At 26.9% G+C, this 22591-nt stretch overlaps 1 protein-coding gene across 1 annotated transcript in view; it reads left to right on the top strand.

The window, feature by feature from the left end:
• The window catches only part of LOC107445810 (E3 ubiquitin-protein ligase HERC2), a 129383-nt gene that overhangs the window by 28617 nt on the left and 78175 nt on the right, over positions 1–22591 (top strand). The window contains exons 18-32 of the mRNA XM_071178954.1: positions 752–965; positions 2306–2448; positions 2892–3049; positions 4851–5020; positions 7019–7195; positions 9434–9619; positions 11775–11951; positions 13933–14024; positions 14315–14555; positions 17283–17499; positions 18050–18191; positions 19556–19751; positions 19844–19929; positions 20843–20959; positions 22063–22199. Coding sequence (XP_071035055.1) covers positions 752–965; positions 2306–2448; positions 2892–3049; positions 4851–5020; positions 7019–7195; positions 9434–9619; positions 11775–11951; positions 13933–14024; positions 14315–14555; positions 17283–17499; positions 18050–18191; positions 19556–19751; positions 19844–19929; positions 20843–20959; positions 22063–22199 — 2453 coding nt within the window. The remainder of the gene's footprint in view (positions 1–751; positions 966–2305; positions 2449–2891; positions 3050–4850; positions 5021–7018; positions 7196–9433; positions 9620–11774; positions 11952–13932; positions 14025–14314; positions 14556–17282; positions 17500–18049; positions 18192–19555; positions 19752–19843; positions 19930–20842; positions 20960–22062; positions 22200–22591) is intronic.

Below are 22591 nucleotides of genomic sequence, written 5' to 3'. Positions count from 1 at the left end.
TATTAATTGCACAATGTTTGTAGAATAAATGCTTTTCATTCAATTAATTAACTATAAAAGTGAAAAAACAGTTAAAAATAAAAATTCAAAACATCAAATGTTCCTGTAAAGCCACCTTAAAGTCTAATTTCAATATACAGGGTGGTTTGAAAATTGAATTTGTTCCTGGGCCTGTAAACCGTATAGCTATGCCTCTGGTAGTATGTTGCATCTATCTCCTCTTTGGATAATGCTTAAACATATATTTCATAAATAAAAGTACATTTTTCCTGTAATTTTATTAACATTCTATTTTTAACATGGTGCGTATCGTTTTTAAAAAGTGCTTAAAGGTGCTTTTTTTAGATTTTTAAAAGCCCTTAAAGGTGCTTTTTTTTCATTGGGTGTTTTTAAAAAGTGCTTAATTTTCCCTTTTCGAAAATGATGTTTTAATTCTTTGTTGATTTTCGCTATGCATTATGAAAAAGCGTGCTTTTCATATTGCTCTATTCAGCGTTTTTACAATTCATTGAACCGCAATTCATTTCGGCGTATTGTAGGTCCATAGCGTGTGAAAGCACCAATCATTTTGCGTGTTTTACATTATTTTATCATGATCATGTAAAGTTTTTGAAAATTGTTTTGCATTTTTTTTAATATATAGTGCTTAAAAATATTCTTTGAGTGCTTAAAAGGTGCTTATTTTTTGTTGAAAGATTTGGCTATACACCCTGTTTAAATAATAACTTTTTTTAAAAATTGTTTTGTTTAGCTTCATTCTGCCATCAATAATAAAGTTCATAGTGAGATTTATGGTGACTCAGCAGTTTTGTGCAGCTTAAAACAACAAATCATTGACTTCATTGTAAAGCCTAATGTTCCTCACACAGTCCAAAAGGTTGCACTGAATGTTTTGAAAGTTGGTTGGAATGCTCTGATACCCACTGCAGAAGAACATGTTAAAGAACTTTCTCTTCTTTTATCTGGTAAGCAGATGTTTTCCTTTTAACCTTAAAGCTATACTTGTACTGTTTATTGGGATACCTGCATGTGTGGGCATCTCGATCCTGATTGGTTGTTGAAACATGGCATTTGTTTACGTTAGCAGCTGTTCTTTTTGTTCTGTTTTGAGTAAACCAAGCCCGTCAAGAATCAGTCCTCCTAAGTGACACATTTTCTTTTCTTTCACAAAGATTTCAATTCTTTCACTGAATATTTTATTACTTAACACAAAGAGAGGCATGAAGTCATGTAGAACCTAAACAAATAATTATGCATTAAAGTTGCCAGGTTCACAAAGCAAAAATATATCAGTTACTATAAAATATATAAACAAATAATAAATCTAAGTTAAGTAAAAAACGTTGCAAGGAAATAATTATATTTTAATGAATTTGATGTGCGATACGGCCTTGTATTTAATTAACTTCACGTTAATTAACATTCTAATTTATGTAGGCTGACTTAGCATCTTGACCATCTTGTTTATGAATGATCAGCTGTGATGCTGAAGTCATAGGTCACATGATTGTGTATCAATGATCTTCTTCTTGAAGTGCAAGTACCCAATTTTGGAAAAAAACAGTTGATGTAAATTTTGTGATTTTGATTTTCTAACGACATTTATGTTTTTTATAGCACTGGTTTTATATTCAGAAAAGTTTATTAATTGGTAGATCAAAGTTCATTAGTTTCAGATTTGGTACAGTGATGCAAAATCCGTTCAATGCATTCTACTTTTCATATTATCAAGTATTATTTGACTAAAAAATTTATTTATTGTGTTTCTGAAAACATAAATAAACAACTGCTACAAGTTTTCAGTTCTTGTAGCTGTTTTTTTTCTTCTAAAATATAAAATTTTATATACTATTAAATATTTATTTTATTAATTTATTTATTTTATAAATTTATTTTTTAAACTTTTTAAAGTCATGGAAGATTTGATTAAGATATGAAAATATTTAAAAAAATATATTTATCAATAATAGTTATTTATATTTTGTGTTTGCATTTTTTTTAATTCCTTTAATTTATTCAATCTTTTTTAAATGACATTTTGATATATATGTAAATCATCGCAAAAAATTAAATTATGTAAATAAAAGATTTTTTTTGTGTGTTTTTAGCAATGAGAACAATTACAACAATTTTTGGCAATGTGAACAATTATAATTTATTGCATTTAAATGAAATAATTTTGATATTTTTAAATTACAAATCTTACTCAAATTAACAAAAATATCAGGTGGTTTTATTCTGCTATTACTATAGAAATATAAGTGTTTAAAGGAGAAAAGTTGTATGTAAATAACTTTCTTTTTAGATGTCTCAAAATTCAACTCAGATTGTGGACATTATTCTGTGTGTGAACTATTATTAGAAGGTTTATTAGAAGATGGAGGATTAGAATCAGCATTTTGTAATGCAATAAGATCTGAATTGGAAGAAGCAGAATTCATAAACATGGTAAGAAAAAATAATTAATCAGTTATTATCTTTTGTATTGTTTACTATTTCATATAAATTGATTTACATTTATAACTTCTAGAGAGAAAAAACAATCGTTATTGCAACTCATGTCACTCCAATTTAAAACAATTTATAATTATTTAACTATAAAGATCATAAAATTTACTTTTAAATTATAAAATTATCAAAAAATGTTATGGAAATTTCATTGATTTGTTATTTTTACAATGTATGCATTTTATTGTTTTAAATGTATATAATTGTTTTTTAAATAGAGGCTTTGTCATTAAAAATATTTTTTTTAAATTTTTTTTGTGGAGTTATTGATGAGTTATTTTTTTTTATCTGAAAGGTTCATATAATTATAATTTTAAATTTATCTTTGAGTTCATGTTTTTTTTGTGCATTGTTAATGTATATATTTTTTGTTCCAAAAACAGGACAGCAGTGTTACTCTCAAGAAAGAAATTAACAATTTAATAAAGTCAGAAGTTGATTCTAGTCAATTGGAAACCATGTGTGATAATACATCTTCTGATAATTACTTAAACTCTTCATCAAAGTTTCCTCTTTTACATCTTCTTCAACAACTAATGAGGTATTGTGTTGAATTTAATCCTCTCAAAAAAAGCATAGCAAATTAATATAATGCCTTTTGTGACTTAAACTTTATTCTTTAATGTTTGTGTTCCAAAACAATTTTAGTTATATTGCATAATTTTACTGCCTCAATATGTTGTTGCATTCGACGGAACTTTCACTAATGTGAATACTGATTTGCATAAAGTTGATTTTGCATAAATTCATGTTAAAACAATGTGTTTTTTTTTAAAGTTACATTTAAATAAAAACGCATTTTCATATTACCTCAATAATAACGTTATACTTGAAATTGTTTTTTAAAATTTTGATTGAAAGAAAACTTTATATGTGTAATATATATGAATTTTTTCTTACTCCTGTTTTGATTTCCTAAGATGATTCATGACTTAAATTTTCTATAAAAATAATTGTGTATGCATCTAAAAATATTGCTTAACCCCGTCCCACCCTCGTAAAGGGGCATCCGGAGATTACTGTTGACTCTAAGTGTGCGCTAGTGACCTCTCAGCAAAAGAAAACGAGGATTAAAAAAGGTAGGCTTGGTGGCGATTCATGGCAACACGTCGGAAAAATGGGCAAGGGTGGCAGAAGCAACTCCAGGGAAAACCCTGGTTGATGTAGGTTGTGCGCCGCACGTAGGAAAATTTGTTAAATAGAAAATCGCCCTTTAAAAAAGGCTTAAACTACACAAAACAGTTTTTAAATTCAAAAACATTAGACATGATTAAAAAAGAAATTGATACACCTTTATCTTGTAAACTAGTATCTACTATTTATTTTATAAATCTTAGCCATAAAAGAAATCTACATGGAAAAGGGGCCGTTGAAAAGGTACGTACATCCCGAAGGGGGGGAGGGGATTTGCTATTTTGTACGGTTTTGTACGATGGGGAGGGGGGGGAGGTATTATACAAAGTACGTACATTATAAGCAGACACCAAATTTAAATTTGACTTTTTCCTACACACTCCTTAAATAAATATTTAATTTTATTTGAAACATAATTATTTTAACTAATAAAATGTATGTACTCTAAAAAATTCCTCTAACTGTAATTGCTTAAAAATAAAGATACTTATCAAAAATCTTATATCATTTGATTGTATAATATTTAATTGTCTATCGAAAAACTGTTGATTGCAGAATTGTATTGGCTTAATTTTATAAGAAAAAATTTAGGTAGAATCTGATATACACACGCTTTATATCGCGCATTGTGATTGGGTTATGCCCTTGTCTTTTACATGCATTGAAAGATACTGCCAAATATCATTAGTTTGTTTGTGGAAATTAAATAAAAGTGTTTAAAAGCATATATATATAATTTTTCTCTGTTTCTCCACCTCTTTGCGATTGAATTTTATATTAGAATTTAAAAATAAGTGTTTTCTCATTAAAGTACACTTCATGTATTTATAATCATGTTTACTTCATAAATTTTTATTTTTGACAAAAAAAATTACTGTTAGAAAGTGTTTTTCTAGCTTTGATTTCTTCAACTGGAAACAATCAATCAGAAACTATTTTTATATTTATTTGTTATGATGTCTGTTTTATCCTTGAACAATTTCATACAAGTATGAGATAATATCTACGCAAACGTTAATTTTTTTTATATAATAGAAATACTATATTAACAAAATTTGTATTGAAATTGAAGATTTTTGGAGATCATGCAAATTTAACAATTAGTTTTCTGAACTGTTAAACAAATATCTTATTATTTATTTTATTAATTTTTGAAGTTTAGTTGTTAATTTTTTGAATGATTGTGACATATGGTTATTTTTTTCCAGAAATATTTCATTTCATACTGAAAAGAAATTAGAAGAAAGCTGTTCTAAATGGGCTGAGAGTTTATCTGGCAGTTCATCATCCATACAACTGCTTTTAAAGTTTCAAAGACTTTTAGTCTTTCAATTCTATGTCTTATCAGAGTTTTTTTGTGATATTAAACCTGAAAAAGGTATAGAATGATTTCTATATATTCTTATAAATTCAGAATAGTAATTGAATATTAAAAATATTATTTCATCTCAAAAGTTTAATTACGTATCAATAATGAAAGGAATATTTTTGTTTTAATTACTTTGCATACACATGATAGCCCTTTAAAAAAAGCTAGAATTTATTTTACTCTATTGTATATTATAGTCTTCATGTATCTATTTATTTTGCTTTATTTGTATATATTTTTAATTTCTATTTGCTCTATAAGAATAACAAAAATCATTTTGAAAATTTCAGTTCTTTCTTTAAAAAAAAATCATTTTTTTCTAACTTTATGTACAGAGTATCTGCGCACCTAGAAAGTCATGAAAAATCATGATAAGTCATAGATTTTGGAATCGAACAAAATTTGTCATGATTTTAACTATTTTTTTTAAAAAAAATCATGAAAAGTCATGGATTTAGGTCGCCGAAAAATCAAATTATTAAAATGGAATTTACCCCCCTCCCCCCAATTTCATGGTGTTCCGAATATCTGAATTTGTAACAAAATTCCCACTCACAGTCATATTCGAAAAGTATTCCCAAATGTGAACAGAAAAATCAGGAGTATTTCTTTCCTTTCCAGTGAACAAGAAAAGTGTCTTAAGAATGTAATTCTGCAGAAAAAAAGGATAAAAAATACTTGCTTTTGCATTTTTTCAGCTATTTTATTGCTTCAACTCTTTCTCTGTTTTTTAAATTTAAAATCTATAAATATGAAGATACAGAGTATGACAGTTTTTGGTTATACCTATCATTTCAATGGATATTATTATAATGTTTTTTTAAATTTATTGTTGTGTTTTTGTCGGAGAAAATAGTAACTTCATTAAGTCGTGAAAAATTCTTGGAATTAGTCATGAATTTGAAAATCTAAAATGTAGCAGATGTAGCTTCTAACAATGAATCAGTCAGTGTGAAAAATTTATTTCCATAATATTTTTTTATCGCTTTGTTCAATGTTAACAATTTTCAAGCATTTTTTTTTACTTATGCATCAGCATGCCTTCCAACATTCGAAGTTTTTGTGAAATAATTTTTATTTAAATGGTAGTGAACTTTGACAGAAATCTTAAAAAGAAATAGAATTTTACGAAACTTGTGTCAGTATTGAAGAACTAGATCGTTTGTTTGTTCAACTTTTTATTTTATTTTTAAATAGTGATTATTACTCAGTGAGGAATCAAATATCAATAATTACACATTATTAAATGTCAATTTATTACTGAAATGTAATAAAAACTATTAATATCGTTTCTGAAACTATGGAAGTTCTGTAGTAGTTTGAGAGTGGGTATCAGTCTTGCATGTGGAAAGTTTCATTGCAAACCTATTTTTCATTATTAGAGAAGGGAAAATTGCATTGGGTAGAATCTTTAAAATTTGCTCAACTGCAAAATGCCGAAGACATAAACTTATCTTATTAAAAAGATATGATATTAACTGCTAAAAAAGTGTATTTGAAAAATGGAATTTATTAAATTATTCCAGATGGAGCTTTTATTTTACCCATTTGAATTTTGCTTCGGACTTGTTTTGAATTTAAGGCAAATAGCTTTTCTATAGCAAAATTCCGATTTCCCAATAGGAAAGATATCTGTTATTAAGAAAATTCTATCTAATTCTGCTCAGAACTGCAGTGTTCTGGAGTTATGCCAAGTGTTATAACTTTAAATGTGTAACAGCGGTATTTTATTATGAACACAAAGACATTAATATAAACGTTCTTTAAATAGTCATTATATTATAACAGTTGTAGTTGTTAAAAAAGTAAGATTATGTTTAAAACTTGATACATGAAGAGGAAAAATTTTGTTAACTGACCTTGATCAGACATTTTTTGTTTTTTTCTTAAACTCTGCTACATTTATTTCACCAAGTTGAACCTCTTTTGAATTTAAATCTTCCAATTTATTTTGTTTTTCCTTTTTACTAACTTTCAGATTATATGTTTTTTATTTTCATTTTTTAGAGGAAGAATCCAGAATTTGTAATGCGCAGTTCTTAGCTTTGACTTCCCTCATCAAGAAATATGTTAGTTCACTAATTTCTATTGTGAATAAGACAATTGTATTGGCTCATTCCGTAGCTGGTTATGATCTTCATCGCTTCATAAATGTCTCTACTATTTTAGAGAGCGATATCTCAGGTTTGTGTAAAAAAAAAGTATTAATTTTTAAATGATAATTTTTGTATTTCTTTTTAATATTTCATTATTATGGAATTGCTTTTTGAAATTTTATAAGTTTTTGTCTTAATTTTAGATTTCTTTATTCTTACTGCTTATTTTTTTCATGTAAGTTTTCATTATTCAAATTTTAATCTATCCTTTATTTATTTATTTATTTTTTATTTTAGTTATTTATTGCGTTATTTATTTATTGTTTTATTTATTTTATTTTATTTTAATGGATTTTATTGTGTATTTTTCAATTTTTTATTAAGTTGAAAAAAAAATTTTTTTTGGTTTTTATATTTAAAAAGAACATTAAAATGTTAAAATTATCTTGCACAAAAAACTTATTTTTTAGCTCAATTTTTATAAGGGATTGTTTTAACTAAGCAGTTTTACTGCTCCAATATGTTTATTTTCATAGTCATAACCTTAAAATAGAACTATAAATTGCACAATAGTTAGCTTATGCATTTATTGAATAAAATGTTTTATTAAACTTGTATATTAAGTAAACAAACACATAGGAAGTTTAAGAAATATTTGTATTATGTTGTATTGTGAATAAGTTTGAAATGATTTTTCTGAAAATGGACTCTTTATTGTGCCAAAAGAAAGGTACATTCATTATCAAAAATCTTAACTGATAAATTAATAGCAAATTCATTGGTTTTCCCAGATTTTTCTGGTCTCATATAAATTCCATGTTGTAAATCTGTTAGTCTTTTAAGGTGATTTTATTATTGACTCAGTTTGTCTATTTAGCCTAAAAGCCAAAGTTCTGCTCATATACAGGGTGTGTAGCGTTTGTAAAAAGTACTTANATTCCATGTTGTAAATCCGTTAGTCTTTTAAGGTGATTTTATTATTGACTCAGTTTGTCTATTTAGCCTAAAAGCCAAAGTTCTGCTCATATAGCTTATGAATCTTAGATCTAATTGAGTGGTAATTGAACGAAGCAATGCCTGGAAAATGCAACATGTGGGGCAGGTTATAATATGTTAGTACTTCTAATCTCCTTTTCAAATCTCTTGGTTTTAATTGACTTGGTAATAAGTTTTCTTTGCTCTTAAACTATTCTCATAACTTTAAGGGGTAACTAAATTGTTTTTTAAAGACTCCATACATTTCTTCAAATTCTTCCTGCATTTGTCGCAAATTTATTGACGTCTCCCCTTCTGCATCTGCAAAGGATTCATTTTTTGATCTTAGGTGTCAAAATTACTTATTTTGTTAAACTTATTAAGCTTGTACTCAGATATTAGAACCAATGGACCCCCATAGGACTCACATATCAATTTGAAGCCTTTAGATACTTTTTTTAAAAAAAAGAAAGAAATGGACATAGAAAATTAAAGTTTCCTGTTAGGATATTTCAATGCAAGCAAGTCAACATATCTTGAAGCTCAAAAAATTTGTTGTTTGCATTTAATATAGTTGAACAATTACATATAAAAACAGATAACTACATTATTTTTGTTCATATATGTTGGGTAATGTGCTCTTATATATTGTTATTTTGCTTTTTTAATACTACAGCATAAATATGCCATTTATTTATTGGATAAGTTGTCTGCATCTTATTACAAAATTAGACATACAAAAAAATAAAGCTTGTGTTGACACTTTAATGAAATAGATGGTTAAGTTAGTATTTGGTGTTGTGTAATGCCTTACCAGTTTCATCAAAATTTCCTTACTGGGCACCCACATGAGGAAATATCTGGGTACATAACTGCCTTCTTTCAGTTTGTTTTCTTCATGTTTAATGTAGTTTTTTTTTAATAATGCTCTCTTATGTGAATCCATTAAAACTTCTTAGTACGAATTTTCCATAATGCTCACTCACTGGGGAAAATATTGTGGCACGTTACTGTTAGGTTTAGAGTTGCTTAATGCTCCTTCTTGTGAATTCTTAAATACCTTCTAGTACTTCTATAGTTATGTTTATTTATTTATTTTTAAAATTTTATATTCAAAATTAAAACGCATTGTTGTACCAATCAGAAGTTTTCCTAAAACCATACAGCTAGTTGCAGAAGAGTAATACTATAATATGATTTTGCCCCTTGAGTGATAATAATGTTAAAATATTTTTATTGAAATTGATATCGTCTTTAATTTTCCATATTAAATAATATTTTCATTATGCATTATCCATTTATACATTTGTCTGATTTTCAATAATATTATAAAATGTATATGCATTTTTAGGAGTTCTTTTACATGAGTTGCTGATTTGTTTAATTCAACTGGAATTGCTACACCCAAATTTAATTCAGAAATCATTATTGCTGCCGATTCTTACACAATTGCATAGTAATTTAGGGAAGTTTAACCGTTTAGCTCCTGGATTAGACAAAGAAAATGTGGCTGATTTATTGATGGGGAAAACGTTTGGTAAGTTGCTTAAAGCTCATTATTATTTCTATTAATACAGTAGGGAACCGATTATCCGGAACGGTCGGGACCATCGCTATTCCGGATAACTGATTTTTCCGGTTTTCTGAATCGCTACAAAAAGCCGTTTTTTTATAGTTAAACCCAACTAAAAAAAAAAAAAAAAATTTAGAAATAATCATAAAAATAAAAAAAAACGATGAAGTAATACACTAACGATTATTTCCAAAATGATGGTAAGGTAAACATCTATAAAAAAAGAAAGAAAAATCGTAAAATCTTATGAGGAAAAAAAAATTTTTTTTTTAAAAAAATGGCGAGAAAATTATTGAATTTCGTTTCGGTTTTTTGGTTTTCCGGTTTTCTGATTTCCGGATAATGGGTTCTGTACTGTATTGAAAATTATGTCCATTTTATAATGTGCCTTTATCTGCGCACTTTTAAGAGTGCTCTTCCATGAGACTAAGGCTGCTTTCTGACTACAAATTAAAAACCAGTGCTTTTTCAAATTGCCTTTTGAGTATTAAAATTCAATTATTAAAAAAATTGTTATAATTATTAAAACTTTTTAAGGAAAGGTATAATAATAGAGAATGTTTTTCATATTGTATGAGGGAACTATATGATGGTAATTTTGAAACTGTGAAGCGATATTACTCGATTCAGCAAAATTTTTTGTCAGTTTTGGTCTAGAGATTGGTATATAATAATTTATTTAATTGCTGGAAACAAAATTCATTTTTTTTTAAAATTAAATACTTTACTGTCGAATCTTGATATCACAGCGTCTAAGGAAATAATAATGAACTCAATGAAAAAAAGTAACAAAATATAACAATTGCAATGTTAAATTGATACAAAAATATATCAATTTAATAAAATTTTACATTCACCAGATAAATTTTCATTATATTTTAATGTAAGTTTCAAATTAAAATTATTATTAGCTTGTTTAGAAAAGTGAGTTAATTAATAGTAAAAAAACTGAACTGTAAAACGGAGAAATTACTATGAAATAAAACTATTCTAATCTAATTGACTTTATTTTGAAGTTTTACTTAATATAAAATAATTTATTAGTTTCTTGCAACTGAACATTGTAGATTTAGAAGAGTACCACATGTTCATATCAGTGTTTTCATCATAGAAAAAAAAAATGGGTGAGAATTTCTCACCCTTTCTCAAAAACAGGGTAAGATTTCAGAAAGTTAAGTGAGATTTCTAAAAACTGAAAAAATACAAATAGACTTGGAAAAAAAATTACTTTTATTATAATACATTTTTAACGTCTTCTATTTTTTAAAGCATTGAATATTTTTTAGAAGATTTTGCCTTTACAAGGTATTTGTCCATCTTACATAAGTGCATAAAAAAGTTTGAACGTCTTACATGAAAAACCATACCTACAGTAAACACGTGGTTGCAGAGTAATGTGTTCTAAAAGGGGTTCCGAGGTTCGGAGGGGTTGTGTTCTGTTGTTCGAAAAGGTTCTGAACAATACCTACTGGTAAATAGGGAAGCTAGATAACGGGGCAAGAGTTGAAAATAATGAAGATCCAGGAAGAAAAGTGAAACGGATTTTATTCTAAATGACGTAATTCGAAGCTTTTTCCAAAATGCGAGAAATTCGCGAATTTTGAAATTGATTTATAGAATGCGCGAATTTCTCGCGGTAATCATTTTTTAATGCGAGAAAAGAAAAAAATATGCGAGATTCTTGCGTTCTCGCGCTGTAGTGAAAACACTGCTATGTTCAATAAATTTCAAAGCAATGATTTGAGTTCATGTCAGTTTTGAAAATGTTCCTTGAAAGAATGATTCAGAAATTGAAACATAAGAGATTAATCCTCTTTGACTAATTCAAAATAACTATATCTACAGCTTAGAAATTTGAAAATCTTTTTTTTTTCCTATGTCGTCTTATGCTTATTGTATTTGCAGTTACAATTCAGTGCAATTTTTTAAAAAACGTTGAAAACTTTTTTTTTACATTATTAATTTTCAAATGTGTAGGCAAAAAAAAAAAAAAAAAAAAAAAAAAAAAANAAAAAAAAAAAAAAAAAAAAAAAAAAAAAAAAAAAAAATTGAAGTTTGTACTCATTCATTGCATATAAGTATTGTTAAATTTATTTAGATTTTTTTTACCTCTTTTTAGCTACATATCTATATCAACAAACAAAAGAAACAAATGGTGAACAAGACTTAATTTTTAAATCTGATCTTGACAATCACAACAAAAGTGGTGGATTTTGGAGGGTTTTAGAAGGAAAAGTTTATGACCTTCAACAATTTTCCTTACCTAATTCTAACATCAATTTTAAGGATTTCTCAGGTAGTATATTGGATGTGTTTTACTATAATGTTAATTTTTATGTTATATTTTGTTTTAGTTTTTAATAAAATTTAGTTTTCACTGTTTTTCATACTAATTTTTTTTAACTGTTATCAATTTAGAGTCCACCATAAGATACCTGAGTGCTTTTGAAGTGCAATGTTCAGTGGATCAAAGAAAAAAACAGACCACTCTGAATAACTTTTGAGCTAATGATTGGATCTTCATGTTCTAGTACTCAATCTAAATGACTCAAGAGGTTGGGCTTGAATATGCTAATTAATAATGCAGACGATAATTTAAGTTACGAAATCAGACACAAAAATGTACTTTCTCTGAATAAACATATCTTTTTTTGATTGGCTGATTCGACTTTCGGACACCCAAAATATATTGGTAACCGAAATCTGGGAAATATGGTTCCCATAGTTTGGTCAGGAGAGTGGTACAAAGTTTGGATTACTTAATGTTAATTTTGCTTTTTTGTAATTCGCCACATCTCGAGAATTTTGAAGCAAATTGAAGAATTTTTGCACACAATTATAAAATTTGCTTTGCCAAACATAATTCCATGCAAAAAATACATTTCAGTAAATATTTATTATTTTTTATTGTTTTATTTAATAATAACCAAAAAAATTTTGAATTTTAAGGTGTACAGATTTTTACATCATTTTAAATTATCTAATTTTGCATGGCAAAATACGAAATTTGAGCGAAATCGGTTGAATAGTTCCTGAGAAATGGGATTTTAAAAAAGTCATATATTTAAAATTTGATGTCTCAGAAACTATACAACCGATTTCTGTCAAGTTTTGTATTTTGCCATGTAAAACTAGATACTTTAAAATGGTGTAAAAAATTGTATACCTTACAATTCAAATTTTTTTCGTCTATCATTAAATAAAATAGTAAAAAATATTAACTGAAATTTATTTTTTGTGTAGAATAATCTTTGGGAAAACGAATTTTATATTTGTGTGCAAAAATTTTTCAATTTGCTTTAAAAGTTCTTGAGATATGGCTAAATGAGCGAAAAGTAAAATTAGCATTAAAAGATCCAAACTTTGGACCGCTCACCAGACCAAACTATGGGGACCATATTTCCCAGATTGGTTTTTGTGTCTGTTTTTGTAGCTTAAAATTTCGTCTCCACTTATTAATTAGTATATTCATGGTCCCCTCCTCCAACCATTAAATTTGAGTCCTAGGACATCATGATCCAATCATCAGATCAAAAGTTATTCAAGGTGATCCGTTTTTTTTTGGCGTACTTTATGTAAAAAGTATCCTATAAAGTATCTTATACAATTAGATTTAAAGTGAAAAAAAAATCAAAGTTTTCTTGTTTTTTTCCCCTCTTTCTTTTTTTTGGGATAAAAAGAATTTACCAATTTAAAATACCAGTTTTTGTCCTTTCTTCTCATTTGTTTCTGTTATTTTTTTAAATGAAATATTGTAACCAGTCACATCTTTATCGACAAATATTTTACAGAATTTTCTAAGATGTATCTCTCTCTTTTTTTTTTCAAAGCATGAATGTAAAGATTGTCTTTACTTCAATTATTTTAATTAAAAATTTTGTAAATTTTATCGCAAAATTCAATTTAAGTTCTGCAGTCAAGTTTGTTTATATTTTATTAGTTTTATATAATGATGTTTTTGTTTGTTATTATGTATTTTTTTTGTTTGTTTTTGTTTAAGTAAGTCTTTAACTCTTATTTTAAACATTGAAATGTGATATTTACAATTGTTTTTAAAAAACAGTTCAACATAAATGATATAAGTTATACATTTATTTATCATATAAATAAATATAAAACTTAATACAAAAAGAAATAAGTTTATCAAATTTTATGCATTACTAACACATGCTTTGTGAAAAATATCTGTAATAAGTTATGGGATTTGTATAAAATGCCATTTAAATAGAATAATGCTTTAATGTGTTTCTTTAATAAATATATTTATTCTCTCTTAGGTATTGATATTACTGAGGTTATTAAGAAAGCTGATCTAACTGATTCACAAAAATTGCTCTTAGAGGGAAAATGTATTGGAAAATACTGTGATGTATGAAATTCAATTCTTATTAATTTTTTATTGCACCTTCTTTGTACACTTTTTTTTAATATTAATGCTCATAATGTGTAGAATTTTCTCAGTAAATTGGTTTTCCATCATTTTTTATTCCCATTAGACTTTTTTATCTCATTATTTTAGCCACCAATTTGTTCTTTCGTGATGGTTATTCATTTTGTAGTGCTGTAAATGTATTTATTTTACAGGAACTGTAAATAAAAAGATCTTTTATGTTTTTGTCTATTCATGCATATTTTTAATTCCTCTTTTAATATTTTCAGTATAATTCTAAAACTTTCCAAAAAATGGGATGCTGGAACTTCTCTGGAAGGTTGGTTGATGTTGAAAGGAATCTGAGCTATCTCCTTGGACTTGGTGTGAGAAATTCGATCATCAGCTGCGATATTAAACAATGTGAGAAAAAATACTGGAAATGGATGACCTCAACTTTGATGCAAGGTGGCCTCTTAACTGGGCAAGATTTAAACAAAGACTGTAATTTACCTACTATTAAACCAATAGGTATGCATTATAATGTTCTTAAAATAGTTGCTTCGTTATATTTCTTTCACCATTCAGGTAAAATTACATATACAGCATTCACCGGCTCAGTTTCATTTTTTTTCTTCAAATTAAAACTAAAATTCCACTTGTTTTTCATTTTTTTATTTCATTGCATCTGAAACGAAAGATAATTATTTAATTAAAACATGTTATTTTAACTATTATTCTGAATTGCAGCGTGTAGTTTATATAACATTAATAGGATGATAGCTTACATTACCCTCATAGACTAATTTTCAATTTTGCAATATGGTCCAGCTAATTTCAACTGTGATTATATAATTTTTAAAAAATTTTCCATAACTTTTCCATAATTAAGAAAACCTAGTCTATCAATATCTTGTACATCATTACCATAAATATATATTGCAAGATTTATCTCTAGAAAATAAGGGATCAATATCCATCATTCAGCCAGATTTTATCAAAGAAAATTCTGTTGCCTAGCTTTGGTAAAGTGAAGTCTAGTACAGTGAAGTCTTGAATTATCAGTGAAGTGATATGTTGTTAAGTAAACAATGTATCCTAATATTGACTTACCATCAGAAGGAAAACCCCTGCCACCAGACAAATAATATCGGTTTCTACGATAACAGGTTTTTCCATTTTATGGCAAGTAGGATGGAGGGCAAATTTTTCCATTGGTGCAAAATAACCGATAGGACTGGGCGATGCATGGGAAAATACTGATTTTATGCAATCATCGTTGATACGATGTTTGTATCCGCAATTTTTCGAGGCATCAGAAATTTCTATGCATTGTTGACATCGATGTCTATATGCGGGATGAGGAGAATAGTGAACCCAATTGTACATAGATGGTTTCATGAACAGCATTTCTCCCGATCATGACATTAATGACCCCTAGCTAGCGTGAAGAGTATTTTTCTCCGATCATAGATGAACAGTGATGGCTGTGGCAAAGGTCGCTGTCTTTCCCCGTGTTTCTGCTATGGTAACTCATGTTTTTGCTGACATGATAAATTCTGATGTGATGGAGAATCAAAGTGTTGTTGAATCTCTTAGTTAAGGAAATGCGCCTTCTTTTAATTGTGCAAATCCTTTGATGTTGCTTTTTTTTACAATCAATCCAGCCATTTATCGATTTTCACTGCTATTAATGCAAAGACATCTACACCGAACAGCCATTACGTTATGACCACCCTTCATCTATAACAATGGGCTCGCACAGGTTTTCATGGTTTCTCGTCCAGGAACAATGTTTTCATGGGGCACATTAGGACCCATATTCCTCATGAAACAATCCCTGACGCCTGTAAGCTACTTGAGCATAGTTGCAGACCAGGTTCACCCATTCATGGCTACAGTTTTGCCTGCGGGGGACGGTGTTTTGCAACAGGATAATGCTTCATGTCATATGGGTCGAATCGTCATGGATTGGTTCGAGGAACATTCCAGTGACTTTCAAGTCATGTCTTGACCCCCAAATTCACCTGACCTTAATTTAATAGAGTATTTGGGGTCCTACTTGGAAAACCAAATTCGTGCTGCCACGCTACCCCCTCGCAATGTGAGGGAATTGCAGGACCAGTTGGTGAGCGCTTGGTACCAGATACCTCAGACTACCTATCAGCACCTTGTGGAATCAATGCCATGTTTTAGGGCTAAAGGTGGTCCTACATGTTATTATCAGGGTGGTCATAATGTAATGGCTCTTCGGTGTACATCTTCAATTTTTGAGAAATAATAATAATTGCTAGAAAATATTAGAAATGTAATGTTTATTTATTATTTTATTTTTATTTAACAATCCGTTTTACTTTGTAATGCATTCTTTTAATAAAAGAAAATTGATAGTAATGAACTAAATTTAAGATGGAGGGTGACTCAGAAGTTAAGTGCCTTTTGGCGTTAGCTGTTTCTAAATTTTCAATCTTTCTCAATCCATCAGCAAATTTTTTATTTTTCTGCTTATCAATATTTTTATAAGTGCTGGCTCAATGTGCATTTTAATTTTGATATTATATTTTTTATTACTTATGTAATGAGATAGGCTGTCGGAAGTTAATTTCTGCTGTACCCTCTCCTCCTGTTCAAGTTGTTCAGCCTTTTTTTATTTTCAATGTGTTATTTTCAAAACAAAAGTACAATTTATTGTTGATAACTGATCAAAAAGTGCATGAATTCGAAATTAAGCGATAACAAATGTTAAACATGAATGTAACCGAACATCACATTATATCGAAAAATCGTGATGTTAGAGTGAAGCTACATCAAAATTCCAATTTTGTAACATCGCCCTAATCACTGATATAATGAAACAGGACCATAGAAAGTAGGTAAAAATAGTTATAGAGGAGACTTGCAGTAAAAATATTACTTCATTTTGTAATCTTCAATCTGTAACAGTTTTGTTTCAGCACCAATTACCGTTTGTGCTACCCATCACTACTGCCATAAATGGGAATAACTTGTTTCCTTAGAGACAAACCGAAATATGTTTGAACGTTGACAGTTTTTTATTGTGACCTTTCCATGCTGATGGATATCTAATCTAGTAGATACCTTATTATTCTTAAATTATAAACTAATATCTTATTGCAAAGAGAAATACTTTAAAGTGTTTATATATTGTAAGTTTCTTAATTATGATTTTGGTGAAAAAATAAACAAACTGAATTTATTCTATCTTGTACTTTTTACCTTATGCTTTTTATTTTTTAGAGTCAAGTTCTAAAGAAACTAATGTGAAAGAAAAACCTAATGATTTAGTTTCGTCTTTTGATCGCCAAATGCAGTTTCTTCGAAATATCGAGGAAAGCAGGCTAAGTGATCCCCATGTTAAAAAATTCTTCTATTTATCCCAGGAATTTTATAAAGAAAAGTGTTACCATTTCCATCAAAATTTCCCTATTGATCACCCACTGGAGGAAATATCTCGGTACGTAATTGTTCTATTTTGTTTTCTTTCTCTTCAATTCAATAAAAGCTAACGAAATTTTTGCTATTTTTTAAAGAAGTACAGTAGGGGACCATCGCTATTCCGGATAACTGATTTTTCCGGTTTTCTGAATCGCTACAAAAAGCCGTTTTTTTTATTGTTAAACCCAACTAAAAATAAAAAAATATTTAGAAATAATCTAAAAAAGAAGAAAAAACGATGAAGTAATACACTAATGATTATTTCTAAAATGATGGTAAAGTAAACATCTTTCAAAAAAGAAAGAAAAATCCTGAAATCTTATGAGGAAAAAAAATTTTTTTTTCCTTATAAGATTTCAGGATTTTATTAATTATATTTTATCAATATTAGTACAGAAAAATCTGATCTAATGATTTAAAAAATTTTAATACATGTGTAATTGTAAATGAGCATGTAAATTATGTAAGAAGTATACAGACATTAAAATCTGACAGTGTTATAGTTTCTCTTTTGTCTTATATTTTTCTGATTGTTTTTTTTAATGAGTGCAAAACTTATTTTTATTTAGCCTTGTTACTGCATTATTGTTGAAACATTTGAATATTGTCGATGTCTGTCTGTCACTTTCTGAAAAGGACTCTACTGACTTACCTCCTGAGCTACAACTTGTTTTGAGGAAGTGCTATCAGCTAAAATATAGAATAATTAAAGTATGCATTAAGTTTCCATAATTTTTATTTTCCTTTCTATTTTCTTCTGTAAATAAAAAAATTCTGATTAATCCTGATTTAGAAAAAGCCTAGTTAAAAAGTTGAAAATCTTTTATCTTAATGGTCCTTCTGTATATTCTTCTGTATGACCATTTGCAATTTACTGTACCTGAAAAATCAAACTAATTTATATTATTGCAGTAATTTTATCTTAAAATTGGGCTGAATTTTTGTTTCTGAATATGTTTATTTCATTTTTAGTTTCTTTTATAAGTATTTTTACAATTATATTGAAAAATTTTGAAAAAGTTTATTAATTTCTATTGATCTTTATGTAAAACATTAGTAGCTTTATTGATGTAAAACTATTGCATCTTATTGTGCTAAATGTCAGGGAAATTTATTTCCAATAATGAGAAACAAGATTATGCAATTTAAAAAAAAATGCTATTTTACATGAATTACATTCATTATTCTTACTAAAAAAATTTAAAAAATAAAGTAACTTTTTTATGAAAAGCAATTTTTGATGCATTTTGAATTAGTTAAATTGAAAAAAAAATTAATGCTATTAGGAAGCTTGTTTTCCAGTAAAATTATTATTTTTTTAAAAATTTTACTCATATCTTTAATTTGTTTTTATTTAAGTACATATGTTTAAAAGATCCATGATCAAAATTCAATCAATTTCATAATTATCATTCACTATCATGTTTTCATCATCATTATCATGTTTTTTTTACAATTCTTTTTTTTATGAAATTAGACTTTTTTTTGTTCCAGTTAGAAAGTTGTAAATTATAGTTTTATATTCTTTACATTTTTTGGTGAATTTGGTACCGTCATTTGCAATTTACTATTGCTAAAAATATCTATATTCTTGCAACAAATTGAACTTTAATATTGCATTTATGGATAAAAGTAGTTGTCACTGATTTTAATATTTTCTTTACAGATTCTTAATAGTTACTATAGCTGAAAAATCAAATTAATTTATACTTCTGCAACAAATTAAAATTAAATATTATATGATTAAAAGATCTATATTCTTTGATCTATATTCTTAAATTGAAATCAAACATTGCATTTTATGGACAGTAATGTGTAATGATTTTAATATTTTTTTTCAAATGCTTTATAGATAATGTAACTGGAAAATCAAATTAATTTAAATTTTGTAATAAATTAAAATTAAATATTTTATTTCTGAATAGTAGAAACTGTTATTAATTTTATTAATTTATCGATGTTTTTTAGATACTGTAGCTGAAAATTGAAATTATTTTACATTCTTGCAAATAATTGAAAATTTAACGTTATATTTTTTATAGTAATTATAACTGATTTTCATCTTTTCTTTCTAGATGCGTCAAGATAATAATGCATCCTATAAAGAGGTTTGCATAGACATTTATAGAAGATGCAGATTTTTAATTAGTGAAATCCGACCTGCAATGAGTTATGAAGTTCTTGCTGTTTCTAAGTTTAAAAATTATTCTGTTGGGATAAAGTGGAAACAAATAGTTCATTCCCTAATTAAGAATCGAAGGCGATCAAAAAGTGAGTTCGTGAACTTTCTTTAGTTTGTGTTCTGGTAAGTTAACACAAAAAAATTTTGGAAATAAATTTTTTTTTTAATCTCTTTATTACAGTTACCAAAGAAGCATCGGACAGTGTTAATCATTTCTTAGAAAAACTAGAAAGCAAATTCAAGCAGGTCAATGAATTACATTCTAAAGTGAGTTTCTTTTTATTAAACTACAATATTGTCTTAAAATCAAATGATCTGTACTCCTTATTTTATTGTAATTTCAAATAGGTCTTGAATTTTGTCTTCAGTTTCTTATATCAATATTTATTATTTCATAACGTTATTATTATTCTAATATAGTTAAATAGTAGCTGGAGCTACAAAATTATACTTATACAAATTATAATTAGATTTATACTTTATTCTAACTTAATTTTCTACTACATTAACTTCCAGCTGTTTTATTTTTTTAAAATTTTATTATGGATCATGCTTTTATTCCGAAATTAACTTCAATCTATAAATAATTTTTGAGATAATATTTTTATATTAAAAGAATCCTTCATCTTTATTTTTGAAATTCAAATGTAAGGAATTGTCTTTGAATCTGTATGATTATTTAAATTTTTCACTTAATTAATGTGTTGATTATTATATTGCTTTGTTATAGTTTTTGTTAATTCAAAATTATTTAATTAATTTTGTTTAGTCATGCATTATTTCAGCATCAAATGAAATGAAATATTAGGAATTATGTAATATTGCTCAATCAATTATGCATTTAAACAAATTCATATGATTTTCATTCATAAGCTTGCTTTTTGCTTAGATTCATAAAAGAATTTTAATGCTCTATAAAGATAATTTTTTATTTATTTATTTATTAAATATTCTTTCTATTCTAGAATTATCTGTTTGGAAATTTTATTTTCCATCACATTTTTATGTGTTTATTTCTCATGTAAACAATTTTAGCGATTTTAGGAGGAGAGAATAGGGAATTTACAATTCAATCATAAGATTAAATTCAATTTATTCTGATGTCCTGAAAATTGTTTTCTAAGGATAGAAACATAATTCTTTTTTTTTTTTTACATTTTTTTTCTTTTTTAAATTTTAGGGACTTTCTTGTTCCAACAATATGGACCGAATTGAAAAACTTGCAAATGAACTAGTTGATTTTCTTTTTGATAATACTATTGATCTAAAAGAATTAAGGTCTGCTCTTTATTCACAGGTAAGAAATTATACCCTTCTTCTTAAACTAGAATGTTTGATTAAAAAAAATTTCTAAAAGAAATAATAAAAGCTTTTTTTTAAACTCTTTTTAACATAATTAAATTATTTTATTTATCAAATGTTAAATCAATATCAAATTTGAAGTCTTTGGAATGTTATACTTGATAAGTGCTTCCTCAATTATCAACTGTTAAAAAAATTTGACTATCCAATTGTCATAAAATTATATGCATTATTGCAAAATATTTATTTCATAGTTTCTTTGATTAAATTAGGTAAAATTTGAGCAATTAATAAATTTGTCTTGGCAGAAAATGCAAATTACTGCATATATTTATGCATATTTTGTAATTCTTTAAAATTTTTCTGATAATTTAAATTATGAAAAATAATTGTAAATATTACCATTAAAAAGTTACAATTTAGAGTTACAAGTTGGGAGATTCTATCTTAATGTTTTATTTTAATTATAAATTTTATGCTATTAATTAATTATTTTAGGTATGCTTTGAACTCCATCTGAAATAAAATTTTGATAAGAAGCAATGGGAGAGCAATATTCAATAGTTTTTTTAATTTTAATAATAATTTTTTGTTTTGAGAACTATATATTTTTTTAACTATGCCACATTAGTGTGATACTTAGAATTCTCTCAAAAATGAAATCTTGACTATGTCTGGCATTTTGTAGCAAATCTAAAGGCATAGTGTATATTTTATTATGTCTTTTGTTTTCTTGATTTTAAAATTCAAAAATATCATAGTATGTTCTTGATATCTCAAATCTTTGAAGACTAAAATGGAACTCTTGATTAAAAAAAAAAAAGAATCTTTCTGTATAGTCTATGCATCTTGTCTCCTTTATGATATTTTTCATAGAAAATGAAGTGTTGGTAGACAACACCAGATTATAACATTCAACTCAATCATTGTAAATAAATAAAAAATTATAGTTGGGCAGCATACAATTGGAACTATTCAAAATATGTAAAAATTTTAATGTGCATGTAAAGGAGAATAAGTAGGTTTGAAAGATGGAATTTTTATTTGTGTTTTAATGCTTACAATTTCTTTCTTATATATTTTATTTTCGTTTTCTAGATTAAAAGAGCTAAAGTTCGTCAAGAAGGTTTCAAGTCATTATTTTTCTTATTGAAAGATGATAATCAAACTGCTTCCATGAAGTATTCTCTATTAAGTGGATTGTTGGAACTCAATGTTATTGGTTTTGAAAAAAGGTCAGCATAATTGTAATTTTTCTTATTAGTTAATTGAACTAAAATTATTATTATTACATAATGTTATAAATTTTGTATTAGTGCAGCAAAATTCAGATTTAAGATTGAAAAGTAACTCTAGAGATAAATGTGGTTGATGAGAATATCATGACGAAATTCTACTTGCAATAATTTCGGGAAGAAATAAGTTAGCTAAGCTGTGTTATGTAGCTTAGCTGAAGTAAAGTTTTTGTCCAAGAAGAGGAAACTAGCAAAAGCACAAAAAAGGCATTAACACGCATTAAAGCAATTAGAAAATCAAAAGGTATATGCATTAAAATCCATATTGACTTCTTAAAACAAGTAATGCAATACATTTGAAAACTACAGAATTTTCATAATTCCGATGTAAA

This window comes from Parasteatoda tepidariorum, chromosome 1 (genome assembly GCF_043381705.1).
Source record: "Parasteatoda tepidariorum isolate YZ-2023 chromosome 1, CAS_Ptep_4.0, whole genome shotgun sequence".
NCBI classification, from domain to species: Eukaryota; Metazoa; Arthropoda; class Arachnida; order Araneae; family Theridiidae; genus Parasteatoda; species Parasteatoda tepidariorum.
Note: the sequence above shows the minus strand (reverse complement) of the source record. Positions and strands in the feature narration are given on the sequence as shown.